Source organism: Calliphora vicina, chromosome 1 (assembly GCF_958450345.1).
Source record: "Calliphora vicina chromosome 1, idCalVici1.1, whole genome shotgun sequence".
NCBI lineage: Eukaryota > Metazoa > Arthropoda > Insecta > Diptera > Calliphoridae > Calliphora > Calliphora vicina.
In genome coordinates, this window is record NC_088780.1 from 162,697,022 (window position 1) to 162,722,665 (window position 25,644).

A 25,644-nucleotide genomic window follows, 5' to 3' on the forward strand; every position below is an offset into this window, starting at 1 on the left:
TGTAAAATTCAATTTCTATTTTATACTTTGTTTTGAGTGTGCTGCATTGTTGTGTTTTTTTTATTTCATTATACTGGCAACAATTACCTTCAACACTATTAGAACAGCGGCAACAAAAGATCATTAGAGTTACAAACCTAAAATTTAAAAGTATTGAATCTAAAAATTATAAATTCTGCAATGAAGCAATCCAATAAATCCATAGTAATGACATAATATTACCGATTACAATACTTTGTAATGACTTCTACATATTGTATGCATTACTTGGAAGTAGTTAAGTAATGACTTGATTGTAACATGTTAATTTAAGACTTAATTATTAGAAGTCATGGACTATTATTTCAAGTTTTAATTTCAACAAAATTCCTATAAACATTCCCTTCCTTTCCAACTCTGTCTTTGAACACATGTGCAAAATGTATACATGATTTAGTCATGATCAGTATGTTGCAGATACCACATATGGACATACATTGCAACCTAGTACTCGTACTATAAACTCTAGTTTATTTAGTACGTAGTTGTTTTTAATTTTTTCCATTTTTTTTTTATTAAACAACAGCTCGTTGTATTTGTTTAAATTCTAAACAACAAACAAACAAAAAATAAATATTTAGAGCAGCACAGTTATTTGCACCAAAATGCAATTGTGCATTTTAAAAATCCAATTTCAACTAAACAAAAATGTTGGAAATACCAGTCCAGCACTATCAAAGACCGGCTGTGAAATTATTTATATGGATATTTTCTACATGTTTTCAGTTTTCAAATAAAATTAAACAAAAGTGCTAGATTAACAGCAGTTTTTGAATTTTTTAAAAATTTAGTGGCAAAACACTTGGGTGACTTTAAATGTTTAATTTACAAAAGAAAATTCTTGTAGCCCTTGTCATAAAGAACAAAATTTGTGAACATATAAAATAAAAAAAAATTCATCTTCAAGATCTATAATTAGATTTTTTACCTTTTTTCAACTGTCCAGGTCCATAGGTAGCAAAGCGTACAAAATTCAAGGAAACAATCAACTACAAAAATGTACCTAAGATCTCAATAAACAACTTTCTGGAACATATAAACTTCCTAGGAATGATTCTTAACACCGTTTAGGTAGGCCAATATAAGTTAGCACGAAAAAACTAAATGTATTGTTACGTTTTAACCTTTTCAAAACGTTGGTTTATTTCCTTTAAATAAACCGGATACTTTTGATTGCAAATAAAAGCCGTTTAGTAGTTTAAAAATTGTAACAACTCTTTATTTATTTATACTGTACAACAACCACAGAATTAAATAGTCACTCAATGTTTTTATACACGTTTATAAATTCTCAGAAATACAGACACTTTATAATGTACACGAATTCACTTGAAAAATACAGCACACTTTAAGGCACTCAGTTGATGTTTATTCGAATAGCGTCTCTGATAAAACTCACTAACGACTGCAACCTCTGCCACTATTTATAACACTGCCATCTGCATTCTAGATTGCTCTTTAATTGTCTAGAGCTTTCTAATACATACGCCATCTGTGGTGTATTTTCTACAATGTTCTTTAACTGAATATTCGAATTCGAATATACGGTCGCAGCAAACAGCGTTGCCAACTTACAATCAATGGTCAACTGAAAGCTTTTATTTAATAATGCCCACAGATATGTTAAAGTTTGCTATTACAGCACTGCTATTTGAAAGCATTCTGCTACTTTTAAATCAGCCGTTAAAATCGTTACATTTGAATTCAAGTACAATTTCGTAACAGTATTAAGTGTTTTGGGCCATAAACTATTAAATTATTATAAGCTAAAGCATACTTTTAGGCAGCTTTAAAAAATTTATTTCTAAATTTATTGAGATTTCTTTAATTTTTTTGCTATTTTGATCTTGAAGATGATTTTATATGTTCACAATTTTTGTTCTTTATATTAAGGGCTACAACTTTGGCTCAGAGAGTAAATCAAACTTCCGAACTGTTTGCAAGATATGAGCCTGAAAAATTATCAGTTTTTTGCAAAAATTACACCGAAGCCCCAAATCTTTGGGGGCCCATAAAAAACAGTGCAATACTTTGGGCAACACTGGGAGACATGGGTCTTTTTTTATGTCTTTTATCACGTAGTGGTGTCCGTATATGGTTATATTTCCATGACACAAAAAATTACACACAGTGTTATTATTCTTTATATTTACAGACAAACTTAGATTTTCACTTATTGTTCAAAGAATTTGAAATAATTGGTCAATTCACGAGGTCTCTTATCATATCATATTGTCATAATGCCCTAATTTTCACGACACGGCGGCTCGGCTTAACCGACTCTTAAGCGTTCAGCACAGGTCTCTGCTGATTGGTAACGATAATACCATAAACATAGCATACAGAATAGTATTATTTTAGGACATTTTTAGCTTGAAAGGCAATAACAACATTGTCAAATTATTGTGAAATATTACGACAATATGACATGATAGGAGACATTGTGAATTGACCAAATAATTTGTTTAATTACTAAAAAAGTAATGCAATTATTTATGTATTTATTTGTAAAAAATATTATCAAAATATTTATTTATTGTGTCAGTCAATTAAGCACATTGTTTATAAAGCCGCTGACAATTATCACAGCATTCTTTAACAATTGTTTATTGGGTAACGAAGAGATAATCGTTGTATTTTCAAAGCAATACATGTTGTAACTAGTAAAAAGTATTCCATATAGTTTAACAAATATTTGCTAATTATTATCTTATAATGATGTTATTTAAACCGGTCGCAACTAAGTTTAACAGTTTCAAATAATATAAAACAATCGCTATTAATATTGATATATATAATATTGAAATCATTGTTAAAAATATAAAAAAATATACCCTAATTAGACTTTAAAACCACAACATTCTTTAAGACACTTTAAACTACAGAAAAGTTAACAAATATCAGTTTACTTGTAGAAGAAAAAAACGTATAAAACTATACAATTAGAAATTATAACAAATGTTCCTTAAAAACCGCAAAATTTCTCCTCTAGTATTTTCAATAAAAGAGAAAAAAACCAAATAAATTAATGACTAAAGACAGCAGCAAAAAAAAATATGGCTTGAAAAATAAAAACAAATGTGGCCACAATTTAATAAATGTTGCTTAGATTTACCACAAAAAATAACTACATATTGTATATAAATATATAAAAAAACAGCAACCCAAAACCATACATATATTTAACCTGAAAAAACCATTAAATGACAGACTCTATACAAAAAACTTAAACCATAAACAAAGAACAGCATATAAATAATGAGGGACTGGTTGGCTATTTAATGGGGAAACCAGCGCCACCACCAACTAACCAGCCACCACTTTAAAATGCTCTAATTAACTAAATGTGCAGGTCATCAGCAAAGAAATCTCTAGAAAAAGAAGACGACTGGCAAAAAATAATGAACAGTAACCATTATGATTAGTAGACGATAATGTTGATAAAATGATACAATTACCAGTACTTTGTTATAGATTCTATAAAGAATAAACTGCCACTACATTATTAAGCTACTAGAGAATTTTTTTTGCCAAATATGTGAAGAGAAAAAGCTTTAAATAAATGGTGTAGAAAAACTAAACCTACATAATTTACAATATAAAAAGAATTTAATTTAATAATGTACAATATAACACTGTGTGTAATTTTTTGAGTCATGGAAATATAACCATATACGGACACCACTGCGTGATAAAAGACCAAAAAAAGTGATCATTTTCTCAGACTCATATCTTGCAAACAGTTCAGAATTTTTATTTACTCTCAGAGGCAAAGTTATAGCCCTTGTCATAAAGAACAAAAATTGTGAACATATAAAATCAAAAAAACTTCATCTTCATGATCAAAATCGCAAAAAACTTAAAACAATTCGAAATAATTTTTTTTAAAGCTGCCTAAAAGTATGCTTTAGTTTATAATAATTTAATAGTTTATGACCCAAAACACTTAATTCCTTTAGTTTTTCTTACTAACTTATATTGGCCTACCTAAACGATGTTAATAATCATTCCTAGGAAGTTCATATATTCTAGAAAATTGTTTATTGAGATCTTAGGTACATTTATGTAGTTGATTGTTTCCTTGAATTTTGAACGGTTTGCTACCTATGGACCTGAACAGGGGGAAAAAGGTAAAACAAATCGATTTTTTTTTTCTTGGACCAGCACTCAGGGGATGACCCGTACTCATGCAAAGCATTGTGTTGGAACTAGGAAAATAGGTTATGGGAGGGAGGATAGAGGGAGTAGTGTTTGTGGACATTATATTTGAATTTTCCTATATTGAAAGTGACAGGAAAGACTTCAGGAGGAAGATTATTCCACATACGGATAGTACGGCTAAAGAACGAATTTTCTCTGTAATGTGTTGTGCGATCCACTGTCTAGTCGACAACGAATTGGTGAGCCCTTGCCAAAGAACGTGTGTTGCGTAAAAAACTACGGGTTTCGGGAACAAGTTCCCTAATTTCTGCAGAGCACATACCATTGTAGTATCTGTAGAACAGTGAAACACAACCCACATTGCGACGATGTTCCAGTGAGTCAATAGAGCTGGATACCCTACTGTCACCGATAAGCACCTTCGCTCTCTCCTGTACGCGGTCGAGTAACTCCAAAATAGACTTCGAAGCACCGGCCCACACATGAGAGTTGCATTCCATTTTAGGTCTTATATAAGTGGTGTAAATAGTAAGGAGATCAGATGGAGTGAAGTAATTCTTACACCGTTTAAGGAAACCAAGGCACTTGAATGCTTCTTTCGATACTCGAAAAATGTGTTTTGTCCAGCGGATATCGCACTGAATACTCATGCCTAGAACATCAAGAGCTTCTGATTCCTTAATATTTACACCACCCATGAAAACAGATGGAGCAACATGATCTGTTGTGCGTTTGTGTGTTAACATACAACATTGAGTCTTGCGTGCGTTGAAATCGACTCTATTCGCACAACCCCATTCAGAGATTGTCACAGATCTTGGTTAAGCGTATCATTCATGTTTTGCCTGCAATGGCCCCAATCTCCGACAGGCTTGGTCTATAATTGAATGCATATGAATGGCAAATGTTGCTTTCATCTGCAAAAGAGTAGATAGGGTTGGAAGTTTGACGTAGAAGGTCGTTTATAAAGATAAGAAATAGAGTAGGAGAAAGAACGGAGCCTTGCGGTACCCCTGAATTGATCTTGAACTCGTTTGATGAGATTCCATCTATAACAACTCGTATAGTGCGATCTCTGAGAAAACTAGATTTAAATCGAGAGAAGCTATTACCGACACCTTCAGAGAGTAAATAAAAATCCCGAGCCTGAGAAAATGATCACTTTTTTGCAAAAATAACACCGAGGTCCATAAACAAAAGAGCATGACTTTGGGCAAAACTGGTCTTTTGGCAATTGCAAAGTACTTTTATGAATTAAAATAATTACTTCTTATATCTATTAAAATTATGATCCGATTAAGGCTATTTTAAATAGGGATATATTTAGAACTATGAATAATATATATACATAAACAAAATATATTAAAATTATCAGATGGCTAAGAAAAGCTGATTGCAACACACATACAGAAGGTATTTAATGTTCAAAATAATTTAAACTATCAATACACAACAAATCACACTTTCAGATGGTATTCTTAAATAATGAATGTTCAAAGAACTCCCTGGTGGCATATACCTTGTTGTAGGGTACAAAACATTTAATGACCCTAACATAAACCATGATTTTAAATAAACTTTTAAAATAAAAATGACAACGATAATCTTTAAAGTTACACAAAGTTCACAAGTTTAAAATAACATCTATCTAAATTAAAAAGACATTCTAATATAAAATCAGTGATAAAATTAATTTAAAAGAGCAGAGAATTAATTACAAAGCTTGAATGTTTGTGAGTTTAGCAGTAAAACATTTAGTAATAGATTTTGCTAAGCAAATGAACAGAATAGATCGATAACAATTGCTAAACATAAAGTATTAATGATGCTATTAAACGTTCGAACTAAAATGGTTGTCCAGTTTAGTCACTGTTATTGAATTCAACATTAATGCAAGTATTAATTGCCAAACTTTGGTCACTAGAATGTGAAATAAATTATTTAATGTTTGCAAAGCCTGAAAAAAGGCTACTTTTCCCCGAAAATACATCTTCATATTTCTGGTTAAAAATATCCTTAGTATTTACATCGTCTTTATATTTTGCAGAAACAGAAAGAAATGTATTTGGGGGCCCATCAAAAAAAGTGCATGACTTTGGGCAAAACTGGGTATTTTTTTTTGGTCCATATATGGTTATATTGCCATGACTCAAAAAATTACACACAGTGTAACCTAAATGTCCTTTTGAAGGACATTTATTTTCTCTACACGCACAGAAAAAATATAGTTGGACATACTGTAACCATTTCAATATTGTTAGAAGTTTTTTAACTATATTATAGTCACAGTAACCATTTACATGATTGTGGTAACAATAATATGGTTAATTTGCGATTCACATGATTGTATCAACCATATATATGGTTACAGTAAACAAATATATGTTTGTGACAACTATTTATATGATGGAGGACTTATCATATTATGGTGCCCTCGGCTTAAGGCTTATCATAATCTGAGAACAACATATTATGATAAAATTATTCATCATAAATATGGTTGTCACAAACATATACTTGTTTACTGTAACCATATATATGGTTGATACAATCATGTGAATCATATATTAACTTGTTTCTTTACATTATAGTGTAAAGAAACAAGTTATTCTTTGCTTCGAAAATGTCGAATTTTGTGCCAACAAAGCGTCATATGCAGGAAGTTTTGCTTTACTTCTTTAATTTGAAGCACACCGATTGCTCACCAAAACTTACGGTGAATGTGTTTCATCGAATTCAACGTACGAAATATGGTTTATTCGGTTCAGATGTCGTGATTTTGACACAGAATACAAAGATCGCCCAGACCAGTCAAAAAAGTTTGAAGACCAAGAATTGAAGGCATTACTCCATGAATATTGTTGCCAAACTCAACAATAGCTTGAAAAATCGTTGGGAGTAACTCAAGCTGCAATTTCAAAACGTTTGTAAGCAGCAGAATTCATCCAATAGAAGGGTACCATTCGAATTGGAGCCGAGACAACTTATAAAATGTCCGAAATGAAGTTTGAACGCTATAAAAGAAAACATTTTTTGCACCGAATTATTACTTGCGATGAAAAATAGATCCATTACGATAAGCCGAAGCTTAAGAGATCGTATGTGAAGCCCGGCCAACCAGCTGAATCGACAACAAAGTCAAATATATCCAAGGCGCTAAGGTAATTCTCTCTATTTGGTGATATCAAAAGGGTCCTCTCTAGCGAGCATTGGCTGAAAAATGCACAGAATATACGGACAAACATGAAACCTTAATATTCCATCATAATAACACTCGGCCACATTATAAAATACCTATTAAAAACTATTTAGAATGAAGTGGTTGAGAAGTTTTGCCTCACTCGCTTTGTTTCGATCGATGCAGAACGCTCTCTCTGGAATACACTTAACTTTGGAACAGGGTATCCGATATTGGCTTGATTCGTTCTGGGACTCAAAAAATGAGCAGTTATTTTCCAGTAAGATTTTAAAAGTGTATAGCTAACAATGGCCAATACTTTGAATAAATCTATAATGCATAGCTCCTGTATTCCCGAAAGAGAATACCAATAAACAACATGTCATCAGACAAACTGAAGTTAGAGAGAGTTTCCTGAATTTGAGTAGACCAATATTGAGAAGGCTGATAGGAGTCTTTACTAGTCATCACAGGATTATAGGTAATTGAAATGCTTAAAATTGGTAGCAATATAAATACAGTCCAGCTAAAAAATTACAAACCTTTCCGGAAGTTCAAAAGAGAACTCATGGAATGGGCAGATAACAAGTACATCAGACAATGACATGAAACTACAGTTGGATAGACAACTAAAATATTATTGGGAGATGATGACAAAGATAAAACGGATAGAATAATGAATTTGATCATTGAAAGGTGTCTTCACTGATTATCCTAATTTGGAAACAAACCTTGCACGCATAGGCCTTTCAGACATTTTAGTAAGGAATGCCTTTGGAAAAGACCACGAAACTTTGGAAAGCTGCTTATGTTCGTGTCAGGCATTTTGATCGAATAAGACACATATTTGTTAGGGATTACAATACCTAACCTGGAACATATAAAGGGCTACGACTGGATACCTTAAGGTGAGATATTAGGGTACTAACATAGATTCACATTTTGAAAAATTAGAGTGAATTTAATTTTACTAAACAAGCTATCACTTTGATCAGCTAATCAACTCAAGAAAATTCTATTTAATTAAATAAAATACTTTATTAAATTATACTATTGAATTTAATCACTGTTCTTACAACATTTTATCGCCGGCCGCTTTAATTGTGTTAGTTTTTCTTTTCTATTCTATTTTTTTTATCAATTTTGCAAAAAGTAACATAAACTACTTTTACCTGACATTATTGAAAAGAATTCTATTTATTTATTAGAAAAATACTGCAAGAAAAACTGTAAGTGTCTTAATAGTTTGAATTTTCCACAACTTTTAAGAAAGAGATCGTCGCCGTCAATATGGCACAATTGGAATGGCAACCAGTTTTGTGGAACGAGTAGACTATTCTATTTTATTTGTGGAAATTCCTACCAGGTTCTCAATTGTAATTGTCTTAACCAAAGTAATCCAACCAGACGCCTTAACATACACACACAGTCAGACAAATGTGTAACCAATCCATACGAACATACAAATGTATAATCAGTTAACAGACAGACTACTACTGCCTGCTGCCACCAAAATGTATGTAGTAAACGTGATTGCTGTTCAAGACGAGGACAGCGTGTATGATGACGGCGACGACTGGCTCTCAATTTGACTGGGTTAGTAGTGCAAAATTGATTAGGATGAGGTGGAAAGAACATAATCTATCGACGATAAAACAAACTGTACATTGTTGCCAATTTGTATGGAATACTTTTTCCATATTCTAGTAACTATTTTTCCATGGCCAAGTAAACGACAATGAGCTCAAACCACACCACACACAAGTAAATTCATACATATGGATGGCTGGATGGATGACTGGATGGATGGATGTGTAAAACAATCGAGAGTGCTGCTGTTTAAATTGCTGTTATTTTTCGGTCGTTTAGACAGAAATGTGAGACAGAACAGTGAGCCTCGTGTTCAGGAAAGCAACTGAAAAATAGTTGTAGTCTGTAAGCGCCATTGTTGCAGAGTCGTCTGAAATATTGAAATTTTAGAATAAATTATGTTTAAAAAGAAATTAAGTAATTTAATATGCTCGTTTTGATATTATTTTACAATAGTTAAAGTTCAAGTTTAAGTTTTTAAATTGTTTCTAAGGAGATTTATTGTTTTAATTTTTTTTTTTGTATTTTTTTATTTCAAATACTTTTGCGCCAAGATCAAGATCATAAGTGGAACGTGATTATTATTATACCCTTCAGCTTCGTGAGAAGGGTATATATAAGTTTGTCATTCCGTTTGTAATTTCTACATTTTTCATTTCCGACCCTATAAAGTATATATATTCTGGATCCTTATAGATAGCGGAGTCGATTAAGCCATGTCCGTCTGTCTGTCTGTCTGTCTGTCTGTCTGTCTGTCTGTCTGTCTGTCTGTCTGTCTGTCCGTCTGTCTGTCTGTTGAAATCAGTTTTCTGAAGACCCCAGATATCTTCGGGATCCAAATCTTCAATAATTCTGTCAGACATGCTTTCGAGAATTTTGCTATTTAAAATCAGCAAAATCGGTCCACAAATGGCTGAGATATGAGTAAAAAACCAAGACAACCTCGATTTTTGACCTATTTTTTTACCTATATCTGGATTACTAAGACATTAATATAGACAATATGGATATCTAATGATAGATATTTCAAAGACATTTGCAACGACGTATATAAGACCATAGTAAGTTGGACCTACAATGGGTCAAAATCGGGAAAAAAATTTTGAACCCGAATTTTTTTTTTTTTTTTAAAAAATTGAAAAAACAAAAAAAAAATTTTAAAATTTAAAAAAAAAAATTTTTTTAATTTAAAAAAAAAAATTAAATAACAATCAAAAAATTTTTTTTTCCAAAAAATTCAAAAAACAACTGGAAAAAAAAATAAATTTTGTTTACCTAAAAATATTTAAAATTTTGAAGTATAATTTGGTGAAGGGTATATAAGATTCGGCACAGCCGAATATAGCACTCTTACTTGTTTTTATATAATTATTGTGCTTTCTTGTTTTTATATACAAGTATTAAGTTCGGTTTTCTAAGAAAGTGCACAATATCCAGCAAAAAACATTCAAGTAATTTGAAATGGTAATATGAAGAGTTCACTACTTTTACATTGAAATTTTAGCAGATTTTAAATTTTAATTAATATTCAATTGAAAGTAGATAGACTACACGAAAGTGCTAGGACTATCATCCAAGGGTTGCGGGTTCGATTCCCGCCAGAGACTCTGAGTAGAATATCTATGATTTCAAAGATGCTAGTATTTTTCGTTTACTTTGATTTTTCATATTGACTTGTATGATAAACTGATAGGCATAACGAGAGCATGGAATATTGATTATAATAACATGTTATTTACTTTATTTCTCTGTTGTAATGTGTTCAGTGATCAGCTGATCAGTTGTGATTTTGGATTCTTATTTAAACATTTTATGAACTTCGTTTCGTTTCAGATAAATAACCGATTATGTTCGGCTCCTGGCGGCTATGAGTGCCGACCATTGCTTTAAACCATATTTACTTCATAACTTCTTAATTTAATGAGTGTCTACTCTGAAACTTTGCACAAACGGGGAAGAGAGTTCAATTATACTCAGATGTTTTTCTTAAAGGATTTGAAGATCGAGGTTGGCTACCGATTATATTAGGTAAAATTGATTATTTCGGTAACGTTGATTCGGCAACGCCTCTTTAATGATAATAAATTATTAATAAAATTTACAAAAAATAATTTAACAAGTTTGGTACGAGGTTGGCTGAAAAAGTACATGCCTTTAAGCTCTATGCACTTTTTCCAACGTTTCTCCAATTTTTTTATCCCTTGCTAAAAATAAGATTTGTAGAGGTCATCAAAATAGGTATTTTTTGTGAGAAGATTTCATTTTTACAATCGAATATCCTTCCGCCAAGATACTTCTTCAGATCACTCGGGGCAAAAATCCGGATAATAGGATGGAAGAGGAAGCATTTAGTAACCTAATTCATAGTTACTACACATGTGTTTACCATTTTGTGCAGTAAACGTGGCAGCCATCTTGCGGAAAGCTTTCACATGCTCAAGTGATGATTCAAAATTGAAACCACTGAGCAATGTGAGATGCCTTTGGCTTCCACAATCTCTCACACTTTCAATCTCCGATCGGCCAACATCATATCGTGATTTTTATCAATCGTTTGGGGTGTAGAGACCTCAACTGGGCATTCAGAACATTCGGCATCTTCCGTGCTTGTACGGCCACAACGAAATTTTGTAAACCACTTCTTTACCATTGAAATTGATGTTGCAGAATTTCCATAGTATTTATCAAGCTTTGCCTTTATTTTTTACCAATTTTTTCTCAAATCACGAGGTAGTCTGTTATCAATGGCTGGTACATCCAAAATAAATAACGCAGCTTGTTCAAATTTTGAAAGGAGTTAACTGACAGATGGCTGTAGCCATGGCAGTAGCCCTTTCAGTTAAGAGTCGGGAAATTCAAAAAGTCGAGAACTTATTGACCCATCCTAGCGGTAGCGGTAATTGCAGTTATTTAGGTAACGGTAGCCTACGAATTCACTTTTGTGTTACACTGTGTGTAATTTTTTTGAGTGATGGAAATATAACCATATACGGACACCACTACGTGATAAAAGTCCAAATAAAAAAAGACCCCTTTGCCCAAAGTCATGTACTTTTTGAGTGGGCCTCCAAATATTTGGGGCCTCGGTGTCATTTTTGCAAAAATGTGATCATTTTCTCAGTCTCATATCTTGCTAACAGTTCGGAATTTTTAGTTACTCTCTGAGGCAAAGTTGTGGTCCAAAATACTTAATTCCTTTAGTTTTTTTCTTACTAACTTATTTTGACCTACCCAACCGATTCTAAAAGGTTGTTTATTGAGATCTGAGGTACATTTTTGTAGTTGATTATTTCCTTGAATTTTGAACGGTTTGCTACCTATGGACCTGAACAGGGGAAAAAATTTACAAAAATCGAATTTTTTTTAAGTTTTTAGCGATTTTTATCTTTTTTTTGACTTTATATGTTCACAATATCTGTTCTTTATGAAAAGGGCTGCTACTTTGCCTCAGAGAGTAAATCAAAATTCCGAACTGTTTGCAAGATAGGAGCCTGAGAAAATTTTCATTTTTTTTCAAAAATGACACCGAGGCCCCAAATATTTGAGGCCCATAAAAAAGGTGCATTACTTTGGGCAAAACTGGGAGACACGGGAACTTTTTGGTGGCATTTTATCACATAGTTGTGTCCGTATATGGTTATTTGTTGCACTGTGTTATTGGAAGTAGAAATCATATCTATACTTCACAAATCAATATTTATTTATCAAAATTTTAAACATAGTTAAGGCTTAATCAATTTTTATATATAATTTGTTCATACAAATTAAATAAATTGCATCTTTGATTAAGCATAAACTATGTTTTTTTGTTTTTTTTCAGTATTCAAGACGTAATATTTGTGGACCGATAAGAGTCTTCAAACTAAAAGTAAAAGATTAGATCAGTTCATATTTGAAAACTTTGGATGCATGTTATATGTTTTAAGTACCAAATTTGTAATATTTTCACACTTGTTTCAAAACATTATCTAAGTAATTCCATTAACCCTTCACAGCTTTATAACTTTTCTTTACTAAATTACACCATAAATACAAAAATATTTACGTTTTACCTTGTTATAATCACCGTTTTCTCGCCTTGTAACTGATTTCTAAAGGGCATAAAACTGACAATCTTGGCTTTAATAAGCGCTTAATTTTCCAAAACATTATGCAAACACAACATTAAACAAAAGCTAATAATTTGTTAATAATTATGGTAATAAGTTAGCGCATAGAAATATTAAGAATTTGAAAACAACTGAATAAAATAATTATTGTATATTAACAACAGCAATTTAACTAAATTATTAAACAACAAAAAACCCACATACGTATAATCTGCAAGTACTTAAAAATACATTCATCCATTCATACATTGAAATCCAAATCTACAAGATACCCAGCAGTTAAGCAAGTAGTCAATGTATCTCTTATAGACAGTAATTGATCACTTGGCTGACTTTAATTTATATATTTTAACTCATTTGAAATGTGTGTGCTCTTGGTAATGCAGAGATAAGAAAAGAAATTGGTTACTTTATACTTCCCTAGTAATCTAGCTTGATGACAATTGTCACTTAAGTGTCTCTAAGTAATCTAGAGAGTAGTCACTTTAAGAGAGCTATATTCGGCTGTCCCGAATCATATATACCCTTCAACAAATTATGCTTCAAAATAAAAATTTTAAATATTTTTAGGTAAACAAAATTTTTTTTTTGCAGTTTTTTCATTTTTTGGGAAAAAAATTTAATAATTGTTTTTTTTTAAATTTTTTAAATTAAATTTTTTTTTTTTTATATTTTAAATTTTTGTTTTTTCAATTTTTTTTTTAATATTTAGTGAAAAAAAACTTTTGGTGAAAAAAAATCGAGTTAAAAAATATTTTTTCCGATTTTGACCCATTGTAGGTCCAACTTTGAAATATCTATCATATTGTCTATATTAATGATTTAGTAATCCAGATATAGGTCAAAAATAGGAAAAAAATCGAGGTTGTCCTGGTTTTTTCCTCATATCTCAGCCATTTGTGGACCGATTTGCTGAACTTCTCGAAAGCATGCCTGACAGAATTATTGAAGATTTGGATACCGCAGATATCAGGGGTGTTCAGCAAATTGATTTCAACAGACAGGCAGACAGACGGACATGACTTAATCGACTCCGCTATCTATAAGGATCCAGAATATATATACTTTATAGGGTCGGAAAGGAAAAATGTAGAAATTACAAACGGAATGACAAACTTATATATACCCTTCTCACGAAAGTAAAGGGTATAAAAACTAGTTATGTAGCTTATCAAGTAACCAGTTAGGTAGCTAGTAAGGTAAGTGACTCTTTATAACCAGTATGTGAATCCAATGCTTTGAGTACACTGGACCAGCTAGGGTTAAAATAACTAGTCACGTAACTACTTCTGTAACTAATTGTTACCCTAAGTGGTAGGTAAAATCACTAGTCACCAAAAACTACTGGGTTAAAATTACAAAAAAAACAACATGAAATTTATTTCATTCGCCCCATTCAAAGAAAGAAAGAATAAACAAATACTCGTCACATTAAATTTGACATTGAAAAAGTATGTGTGTTTAAATTATTGTATGAATTAGGTATGAAACCGTTTTTGTACATCAGCTGCAGCAAAAAAAAAACACTGTTGCTGCTGCTTGCTGAACATGTGAGTGGCTTTATAACGACAACAACCACGAAGGTGTTAAATAAATTTTCTTAAATACAACAGCAACCACAACATTTTCAAGCCAACTCAAGTACATAATAAACCACACTAAAACCAAATAGTACCAAGCAATACCCATGGCGGAGACCGACAGACAGACTCATTAATATTCACATTTAATTTCTTTGTGTAGTTTTATAATAATAAAAAAAATATTAAAAAAACAGCATCATGCTCATACGTCAATACTGAAAAAATATTTTTTAAAATATTGTAAAGGCGGTACCTTTAAATATGAGAGTTTTATTACTTTTTGATACTGAACTGCAGAGAAAAATATTATTCTCTATAATTTGTCATAGTTTTTGTTTTCAAAAAATTCATATGCATTTAAATATTTGGGATGTTTTAAAGTTCAGCCTTGAGTTACTTTAGAGTCAGCTTGAAATTGTCATTGTCAGTTGTAGTAAATTTCTTACTCAGTTGCAGTTAAGCCACCTACATAAATATCTATAGTTGGGAGTGACAACAGACCATCAAATTCTTGGTAATGACATGTCATTGCTGATTTACATACTTTGTAATGACAGCAAACAACAAAAGGTAGAGACATGCAATTTGGTCTATAGTTTCCCCTCTTCCCATGTAGATCAACTAAGAATAGGTTTTTGGGAATTCGAAAGTTTAGGTGATAAAACGGTTACATCTTCTAAACTAATACAGATATCATAAACATTTAAAATACATCTGTATTTACTTAAAAAATTAGCTGACAGCTGTTTGGTACTTTTTTGAATTTCGAACCCTTTAAGGGAGATAACGTGTAAGAACTATGTTTTGGTACTTTTTTTGGGTTTACAGAGAAACCAATAAAAATAAATTTAAATTTTATATCATAGGTATTTATTTACATACAGAGTGCAACACGAAAAAAAATAACCATATACGGACACCACTACGTGATAAAAGACCATAAAAAAGACCCTTGTCTCCCAGTTTTACCCCAAAATATGGGGTAAAACATGCAAAAAAAGTGATAATTTTCTCAGGCTCATATCTTGCAAACAATTCGGAATTTTGATTTACTCTCTGAGGCAAAGTTGTAGCCCTTTTCATAAAGAACAGAAATTGTAAACATACAAAATCAAAATCGAAAAAAAAATAAAAAAAATCGATTTTTTACCTTTTGTCCCCTGTTCCGGTCAATAGGTAGCAAACCGTTTAAAATTAAAGAAAACAATCAACTACAAAAATATACCTAAGATATCAATAAACAACTTTCTAGAACATATGAACTTCCTAGGAATGATTCTTAACACCGTTTAGGTAGGTCAATATGAAAAAACTAAAGGAATTAAGTGTTTTGGGCCATAAATTATTATAAACTAAAGCATACTTTTAGGCAGCTTAAAAAAAAATTATTTCGAATTTTTTAAAGACTTTTGCGATTTTGATCTTGAAGATGAAGTTTTTTTGATTCTATATGTTCACAATTTTTGTTCTTTATGCCAAGGGCTACAACTTTGCCTCAGAGAGTAAATCAAAATTCCGAACTGTTTACAAGATATGAGCCTGAGAAAATTATCACTTTTTTGCAAAAATGACACCGAGACCCCAAATCTTTGGGGGCCCATATAAAAAGTGCATGACTTTGGGCAAAACTGGGGGACACGGGTCTTTTTTTGGTCTTTCATCACGTACTAGTGTCCCCATATGGTTATATTTCCATGACTTAAAAAATTGCACACAGTGTAACCTACTTACTTTTTACTAATTAAATAAAAATAATAAATTCCTTTCCTGTGTATTCCTATAACTATTGCATTTCAATCAAATACTTTCATGTTGCTTACGATTTCCAAGAAAACCTTTACACTTTTTCCAATAAACTATAAATCATCGGTGAATATGTTTTATTCGTTAATGGATTTCAGTTTTTTATCTTTAAACAGGGCAAACACACGGCAGATTTCAAAAATAACTATTGAAATAGAGATTTAGTATAATTCTCATTTTCTGTTTTGTTTTTTTTTTTTTCTAATTTTATAGTTCAAGCTTTTTGAGAAAGTGACATTAATGCTGTGATTAGCGTGAAAATGAGAACACTACTAAACAGCAGCAAAAACAGCTATAAAAACAGAACAACTAAAAAATACACAACAATACAAAAACAAAATAATAGTTGATAATAAAATAAAAAGTATCACATCATCACATCGTACATCATACATCAGGTACAAACTGACTAGAAAAATAAAAAAAATATATATATGACTTAAACTATGACTGACTGCCTCAATGAATGACTGATGAACTGAATATATGTATGAATGATGAACATACATAATGATGATGTTCATAATGATGTTACTGATGATTTCAACTTATTGTTCTCAATTTGTATGCCGCGCAAAAAAAAAAAAAACACAACAACTGAATGTGGCAAAAATAATTAAAAAATTCATATGTATATGAAGAATGTACATGATATATTTTCATAATTATTGTCAGTTGGATGGAATTGAAAATAATGTTGAAAAAAATATGAATAAAATATTGTTGTCTAACAAAAGAAAACAAAAATTCTATTATTTATAAAAACAAAAATTTGGTCAGTAGCACAACATTTGTTAAACAATAAATCGGCAACAAGAAAAACATCATTACATATATTGGCCATATTTGGTTGTATTTAATCAGTTTTTTTTTTTTTTGTATAAATTGATTTTGAAAGTTTGTGTACTTTAATTCTATGAGTCGGCCAAAATCTTAAAAATGTTCTCTATATATTAACAGTGCACAGTGGAGCAGAACCCAAAATATCTGTTGAAAATAGCATCAACAATAATTAGAAATTTTATGTAGTTTTATTAACTTTGAATGCATAAATTTCAAATACAAGGTAGATATATATATTATATACCGATGTATAGAAAACCGTGTCTTCTTTTCGAATATGTATGAACAGATTTGTCAAAAATATGATCGGAATTTAACCATGCAAATGTAGATAAAGCTTTAAAATTTACTATATTTGTATAAGATCATAAAATAATTCACGCAAAATCTAAATATTAATCGCAAAGTTTTAGTTATTGTTGAAATTTCATTAATAACACAGTGCAACACGAAAAAATATAACCATATACGGACACCACTACGTGATAAAAGACTAAATAAAAATTACACATGTCTCCCAGTTTTCCCCAAAGTCATGCACTTTTTTTATGGGCCCCCAAAGATTTGGGATCTCTGTGTCTTTTTTGCAAAAAAGTGATAATTTTCTCAGGCTCATATCTTGCAAACAGTTCGGAATTTAGATTAACTCTCTTAGTCAAAGTTGTAGCTCTTGTCATAAAGAACAAAAATTGTGCTACTACGTGATAAAAGACCAAAAAAAGACCCGTGTCTCCCAGATTTGGGGCCTCGGTGTCATTTTTGCAAAAATGTGATCATTTTCTCAGGCTCATATCTTGCAAACAGTTCGGAATTTTGAAGCCCTTGTCATAAAGAACAAAAATTGTGAACATATCAAATCAAAGAATCTTCATTTTCAAGATCAAAATCGCAAAAAATTAAAAAAAAATTATTTTTTTTAATTTTTCCCCCTGTTCAGGTCCATAGGTAGCAAACCGTTCAAAATTCAAGGAACCAATCAACTACAAAAATGTACCTAAGCTCTCAATAAACAACTTTCTAGAACATATGAACTTCCTAGGAATGATTCTTAAATCCGTTTAGGTAGGTGAAATCTAAATGAATTAAGTGTTTTGGGCCATAAACTATTAAATTATTATAAACTAAAGCATAATTTTAGGCAGCTTAAAAAATATTTCTAAATTTATTTCGAATTGTTTAAAGTTTTTTGCGATTTTGATCTTGAAGATGAAGTTTTCTTGATTTGATATGTTCATTTGTTCTTTATGACAAGAGCTACAACTTTGCCTCACAGAATAAATCAAAATTAAGAACTGCTTGCAAGATATGAGCCTGAGAAAATCACTTTTTTGCATAAATGACACCGAGACCTCATAGAAAAAAGTATATGACTTTGGGCAAAACTGGGAGACACGGGTCTTTTTTTTTGGTCTTTTATCACGTATATGGTTATATTTCCATGACTCAAAAAATTACACACAGTTTGATTTTAACGTGTATATTTTAAATAATTCCCTTGAAATGTTTTATTGGGGGAGTTCAGAATCGAATTTCATAGATTACCTAGGCCATCTTTATCGAGGAACAGGCCATAAGTCTTTCTTTATTTAATATAAACCCCATTATCTCAATATCTGTTTATATGTTTATTGTTACGCTGCAGTGGAAAATGACCAAACATTGCTTAAATCTATTAAACTTTACTTCCAAATGATATATTACTCAAAACCTTTTAATTACAAAACCTAGTGAAAACAAATATGTAGAAGAAAGAAAACTTATCTTTTACTTTTGACACCAAAAATTAATTTTCAAATCATATTTCTTTTAACTTAAACAGTTTAAAAGCATTTGTGAAAGCATGGGAAAATATTGTATAAAAAAAACAAAACAATAAATATATAGAAAAATAACAATAATAATTAAGAAGAAGCAAAATAAGAAAACAAAAAATAAGTCAATTATAAAATAAAGTTTTCAATGTAACAGAAAACAACAGCAAAAAAAAACATACAATAGAAAAAATATAGAAAAAAAAATCTTAAAAAAAATAAGAAATAAATAACTGAAAGAGTAATAAACTTACCGCATTTATAAATAATGTGACTAAAAGTAGTTGCACAATTGTGGCCACCTGCCACCTACTGCTGTTGTTGTTGCAGTTGTGGCGGTGGTTGTTGTTGCTCTGTAGTTGACACAGCATGGCAGGTTTGTTTCTTATGTCTTTTGTTTTACTCAGTAATTTTTCTTGCTGCTGCAAATATAGATTTTTTTGGTTTGGTTTTGTTTGTTATTTTTTTATTATTATTTAAACAATAAATCCGGTTAGAATTATATACATTTGTTTTTTTGCCAGTTGTCAGTTGGATGTAGCGACTTGTGTTTACTAAAGCGTACTAAATAATTATTGTTGTTATTGTTATAATAATTGCAGGTTAAAACAAATAATTTCACAAATTCTATTTGACTTCGTTTAATAATGAGTAAATTAATATGAGTCGAGTATGCTTAGTTTTGCTAAATAAAATATGATTTATTTATGTATGCAATGCATGCGTTTTTTTTCAAACTTCAATAAACAATGATAAATAAGTAATACAATAAGAATAATTTAATTATAAATTCGCTTTGCAACAATTTTAATATCATTGCATTGCTCATTTATAGAGTGTAGCAAAGATGTGCTGAAAATTAAAGCCATAAGTTGAAATGAAATCTAGCTATTCATCAGCATAAGCTGAGTAATTTTATTTCCTAGTATCAAATTCTCATACATATGTATTTATTGTTAAGTAAATAGTGTGGCTGGCTTGTTGTGGTTTTTAGAATCTTAATAATTTCCTAGGGTTTGTAGCAAATTTATTATACAATTGAATGTTTCTACATATGTTTATTTTTAATTGCCAGGTAGTTTTAGCAAAAAGCTTTTTTTGTGTTCATTTTATGTTTTTTAAGAAATCTTTGTTTCAAAATATGTTGCTTGTTAATAAACAATGATGTTAAAGTGATTATAGCCAATTTATAATAAAAAAAACTGTCATTAACAATATTTCATTCACATAAGCTTAAGTAAATATGTGCTCTATTAAATAATTAAAATGATTAATTGAATGTGTTTAAACAAAACTCAATTATATTAAAAAAAACATAAACTTAAAAGTCAAATTTCTCAATTTTATTTGAAAATATTGAATTTATAAATCGGTAGCTTAGCGAGCAAACACGATAAGTCCATTTTCTCACATTTTACAGAAGAAGCAAAAAACTTTTTAAAATCCTTTATTTTCAATATTTTTTCTATCTGCTAATGCAATTTTATTACTCGATTTATAATGATAAACAATTATTTTTTAAAGGTTTTTTGCGATTTTGATCTTGAAGATGAAGTTTTTTTGATTTTAAATGTTCACAATTTTTGTTCTTTATGACAAGGGCTACAACTTTGCCTCAGAGAGTAAATCAAAATTCCGAACTGTTTGCAAGATATGAGCCTGAGAAAATTATCACTTTTTTGCAAAAATCACACCGAGTTCCCAAATCTTTGGGGGCCCATAAAAAAGTGCATGACATTGGACAAAACTGCGAGACACGGATCTTTTTTTTGTGGTCTTTTATCACGTACTGGTGTCCGTATATGGTTATATTTCCATGACTTAAAAAGTTCCACACTGTGAAACATTTGCTGCAAAACATTTGAGTTTGTTGATGAAAGGGGAAAGAGGAATGAAAAAGGGAACTTTGTTTCATGTACATGAAGTTTTTGTTGAGTATGTCATCCGCATTTATTCGTTAGTATTCGTACTGTACAGAAATGTCAAAAACTGAAAAGCAAAAACTTCACTGTGTGGACACGAATGCAGTTTCAAAAGAGAATTTAAAAATGTTTTGCAGCAAATGTTTCACAGTGTGTACCGGGACTTTAGAAGACTTATCCCAAAGCCCCAAAGATTCAAGCACTTGAACATTATGATGGAATTTGACTTGAATACAAACATGATTATGTTTCAAACTTGAAAATTGTTTGAACAAATTAAATATTTTTCAAACTAAAACCATATTGCTTGCATTTATGTTTCCTTTTAACTGGAGAATGCTATTGATATAAAGTGTAAAACAACTATAAATCAATTTCTTGAATATAATTCAATGCTTGAATTACAATTGATTTCCACTTGAAATCCAGTTGCTTATTGGGATAAGTGCTTTCTTAGGACACCACTACGTGATAAAACTCAAAAAAAAAGATCCGTGTCTCCCAGTTTTGTCCAAAGTCATACACTTTTTTTATGAGCCCCCAAAGATTTGAGGCCTTGGTGTCATTTTTGCAAAAAAGTGATCATTTTTTCCGGCTCATATCTAGCAAACAGTTCGGAATTTTGAGTTACTCTCTGAGGCAAAGTTGTAGCCCTTATCATAAAGAACAAAAATTATGAACATATAAAATCCAGAAAACTTCATCTGCAAGATCAAAATCGCAAAAAACTTTAAAAAATTCGAAATAATTTTTTTTAAAGCTGCCTGTTTGCAAGATATGAGCCCGAGAAAATTATCAATTTTTTATTTTTTTTTGTATTTTAAATCATTGTTTTAGCGTCAAAAAATAGTAACAACTAAAAATGTTAAGGTACAAAGTAATCTTTATGTGCTATTTACAGTGCCTACACAGAGAAAACAGATTCGTGATATCAACCGAATTTGTTGCCAATCGAATGATTCGGTTGCACACAATGAATTTTTTGGTTCTATCAGCAGAAAGTTTATTGATCACGAAGAATTTCAGTAGAAACAACAAAACTTTTGTTACCCTTTCTGAAATTTTGTAGCCACAATTGTAAAATTCGGTCACTAAGGTAGAATCATTCGATTAGCAACAAATTCGGTTGCTATCACGAATCGGTTTTCTCTGTGTAGACACGTTCAAAATGCATTGATATGTTCACAAGAATTGTTCAGATTTACCGTAGCTACAACTTTGCTAAATAGTGTTAGTAAATAATTAGGAGCCCCTGGATGTTATTCTAAAAAAAGTAAAAAAAAAAATGTCTTCCTAAATTTTTTTTTTAAAAAAGTGCACGAAAAAGCTATTTTCTTGGAAAAAATATTAACAATAGTTGTTTGGCGGACTCTTAGCTATATTATTGTCATATAAAGTTAAGCGGTATCACCAAGTATGAATAAGCTGTTGGCCAAAAACTGATGACAACATTTTTTGAGGGCCCACTGATTTTTAGAATTTTTGACGGCCCATAAAAACAAATTGGTCACCAAAATGGAAAAACTGCTACCGAAGGATAGTAAAGTCGAACCTATACTGTCATGATCGTGTGTTTTTTGCACTGTGTTATGATCCGATCGCCATGAAATTATGTCTATATGAAACTTATTTCTGTTGAATTTTATGTGGATACCAATATTTTTCGTTAAAGTGATTTTTGAAAGTGGGTCTTATATGGGAGCTATGGCTAATTATGTACCGATCATCTAATAATGAGTCGATCGTTATTCTTTAAGGTGGGTATTAGGCTAAGATTTTTGGCCGTTACAAACATCAGCACAAACGCATTATAGCTACTATGGTGGTGTAGGTTATAAAAATTCCAACGAATTGCCCACAAAATCGTGTTTAAAATTTCGCTTTATATTAATTAATCCAACAATTTGAAAACACTATTGATGCCAATACAAAAACAAGTTAATTAATAAATAAATTTAAAAAAAAACAAACCTTTGTAATGCCAAAAATATTTTCACAAATTTTATGAAAAATATTCACGTTTTCAACAAAACTGATCTTCAAAACAAACCAAAAAGCGAAAACTGAAAACAATTGATTTCATTCCAGCCATAAACGGTGCCAGATTCTAATTAAACACTTTAATGATTGCAAACATAAACAATTTGTTGTTTATAAAACAACAATCATATATAATTAAATTGACTGTCAGCTCAGGTAGTTCCAGGCTTATATTTTCATGCACATATTATAAAGATTCTATAGCCTTGGTTAACATGAACAAAAAAAAAGTTTAAAAGAGAGTAGCAGAATGCATATATAATCATATATGCAAGGCTTGACAAGTTTAAGAGATGAGTCATGTTTTAATCTTAGAAAAATGTAAAAAAAAACAAAAAGTGAATCTTTTATGGTTAACCATTTAGAATAGAATGTAAAGAGCTATGATCTTCAATACATATAAAGATGCTTTGCTACCTTTAGAGTAATACAAAAAACCTTAAAGTGGGAAAAAATAATAAAAAAATTCTTCCCACAGCAAGTAGAAGGTGCTAATTTGTTGGGTTAATATTTCAATTCTTTTTGTTTACTAATAAAAATTTCATAAGTTTTTCTTTTTGTTAATTGATTGAAATTCGTTTATTTATTTATTTCTGTTTTTTTATTAATGGCTAACATCTGATGTCATAATACATACAATGAATTTGTTAATAGATTTTAAAATTTATTCAAGCAAACAAAAAAATGTTAATTTTAACACATGCAAAAACCAAATGCACACATTTACACTTAAGCTCACACACAGCTACTCCCATTTACTCAAAAATTGTGATAAGACCTTTTTAAAAAAGCCACTCTTACAAATATGGTCAACTCTTTTTTTAAGGAGGAAGTTTTTCTCTCTTTTTGACTTTTTGACTCTTTGGCAAACACATGTAAATAATTGTATTGAATTAGATTTTAGGTTTGTTGTATGACAAATTCCATTTTTTCTGAAAAACAATTATTTTTGTTTTTAATTTTTTTTTTTAACAAAATCAGATAATTTATATTGTTTGCCTGTAAAAACCATGTGTGTATAATAGTTTAGGTTTTTTTTGTAATGTTTTTCAACTATTTTCAATATAAATTTTATAGCTCCATCAACAAAAAAAAATATATATATGTTCTCTGTGACTAACTGAGCAAATATGAACAACGACAACAACATCGCTAGAATCTAAAAAAAACTTGATCTTGCCTAGAAATAATAAAAAGCTAAAACCCAACGACAAGATAGACTTAAAGTATACGCCACCAGTGAGATGTTAAAAACAGTGGTGTTAACTTTAAATTAAAAGGCAAAATCGCTATTATTTTAAAATTTAAAAGCGAAAATAAATCCACTCGAAGTTATATTCTAAATTTAGTTTTAGAAGGGATTATTTAACCATTATCACACCCGGAACAAAAAAAAATTGTGTACATGATCTCTCAAATTGTATTACATGATATTCAAAAATAGTTAATCAATGTAATTGCTTATAAGGCAGCGGCAATAATAATATTGTTACGAATTTGCAATAGCGGTCTGTAACGACTTCCTCCAATATTCATCAGTAGAAGCACAAAGTATACAGAGGCGTCACGAGACAGAAAATAATCTCGTTTTCTATTTATGATTACATTACTTTGTCTACCATATTCACGTTGTATAGCGTTTTGCTTTAACACATCACTGATATTGTAGTACAAAATATTTGCTATCCCTTTTTAAGAGAACTGCCCTATCATATGATTTTGAATTTTTGAAACGTCAAATTTGACATCTCTGTATACTTTGTGGTAGAAGCTTCTACTTATTAATAATGTTGATAGCATGCGGTTGATTAGCATTGTTTGTAAGTATGGCAACACTAAATGTTTAAGCTGCTAACATTAACATCGAAAGCTCTAGAATTCGAATATACGAGTTTTGACCGTTACGAACAATCTAGACTACTCAGATAAAGATGGCACTGTCTATAAATAGTGGCAGACGTTGCAGTCGTTAGTGAGTCTAATTTTAAGGGTAAATTCTCAGCGAGTTGTTTAGTTTTCCCTTATTTATTTGACACGTAAAAAACATAAGGTAGACATGTTATATATCAATGGATAGAGGATTTTGTCTACTTTTCAAAAAATTATATATATTTTGACAATTAAAAAATTCATGGAATACTTTTTTGAAAAATATGACAAAAACGGCTTTTTATAGAATTTTGCATAGATACAAATTTTTCAAATTGAAATAAAATTTTTATTTATGAATATTTTTTAATAAAATATCACAGTTATGTAGATTTTTCTATTCAAAATGGAAAAATAAAAACAAATTTTGAAATTTGTTATCAAGTATCCCGCAATTCCCAAAAAAATCTTGAAAAATCCCAAAAATGGTATTTTTCGTTTTTTGGCTACCAGGGGCGGGGTTATCGGAACCCTTTACAAAATAATTAAGAACTTATTGTGCCATCTAAAAGAGGTTAATATATTTTGATATCGAGTATGCGATTTGAGAATTTTTGCCCTAATTTTGAATTTTACATAAAAAATAGGCATTTTTTGAATGGACCTGATCCCGTCGGTATCAAAAACTATAAATGT

The 25,644-nt window shown here is 30.5% G+C and overlaps 1 protein-coding gene across 2 annotated transcripts in view; it reads right to left on the bottom strand.

Annotated features, from left to right (window-relative positions):
* Positions 1–25,644, bottom strand: part of LOC135964280 (uncharacterized) — a 68,316-nt gene that overhangs the window by 37,233 nt on the left and 5,439 nt on the right. For both annotated transcript variants that reach the window (XM_065516474.1, XM_065516473.1), the window contains exon 2: positions 19,372–19,536. In XM_065516474.1, the coding sequence (XP_065372546.1) occupies positions 19,372–19,488 (117 nt within the window). In that variant the 5' untranslated portion in view covers positions 19,489–19,536. The remainder of the gene's footprint in view (positions 1–19,371; positions 19,537–25,644) is intronic.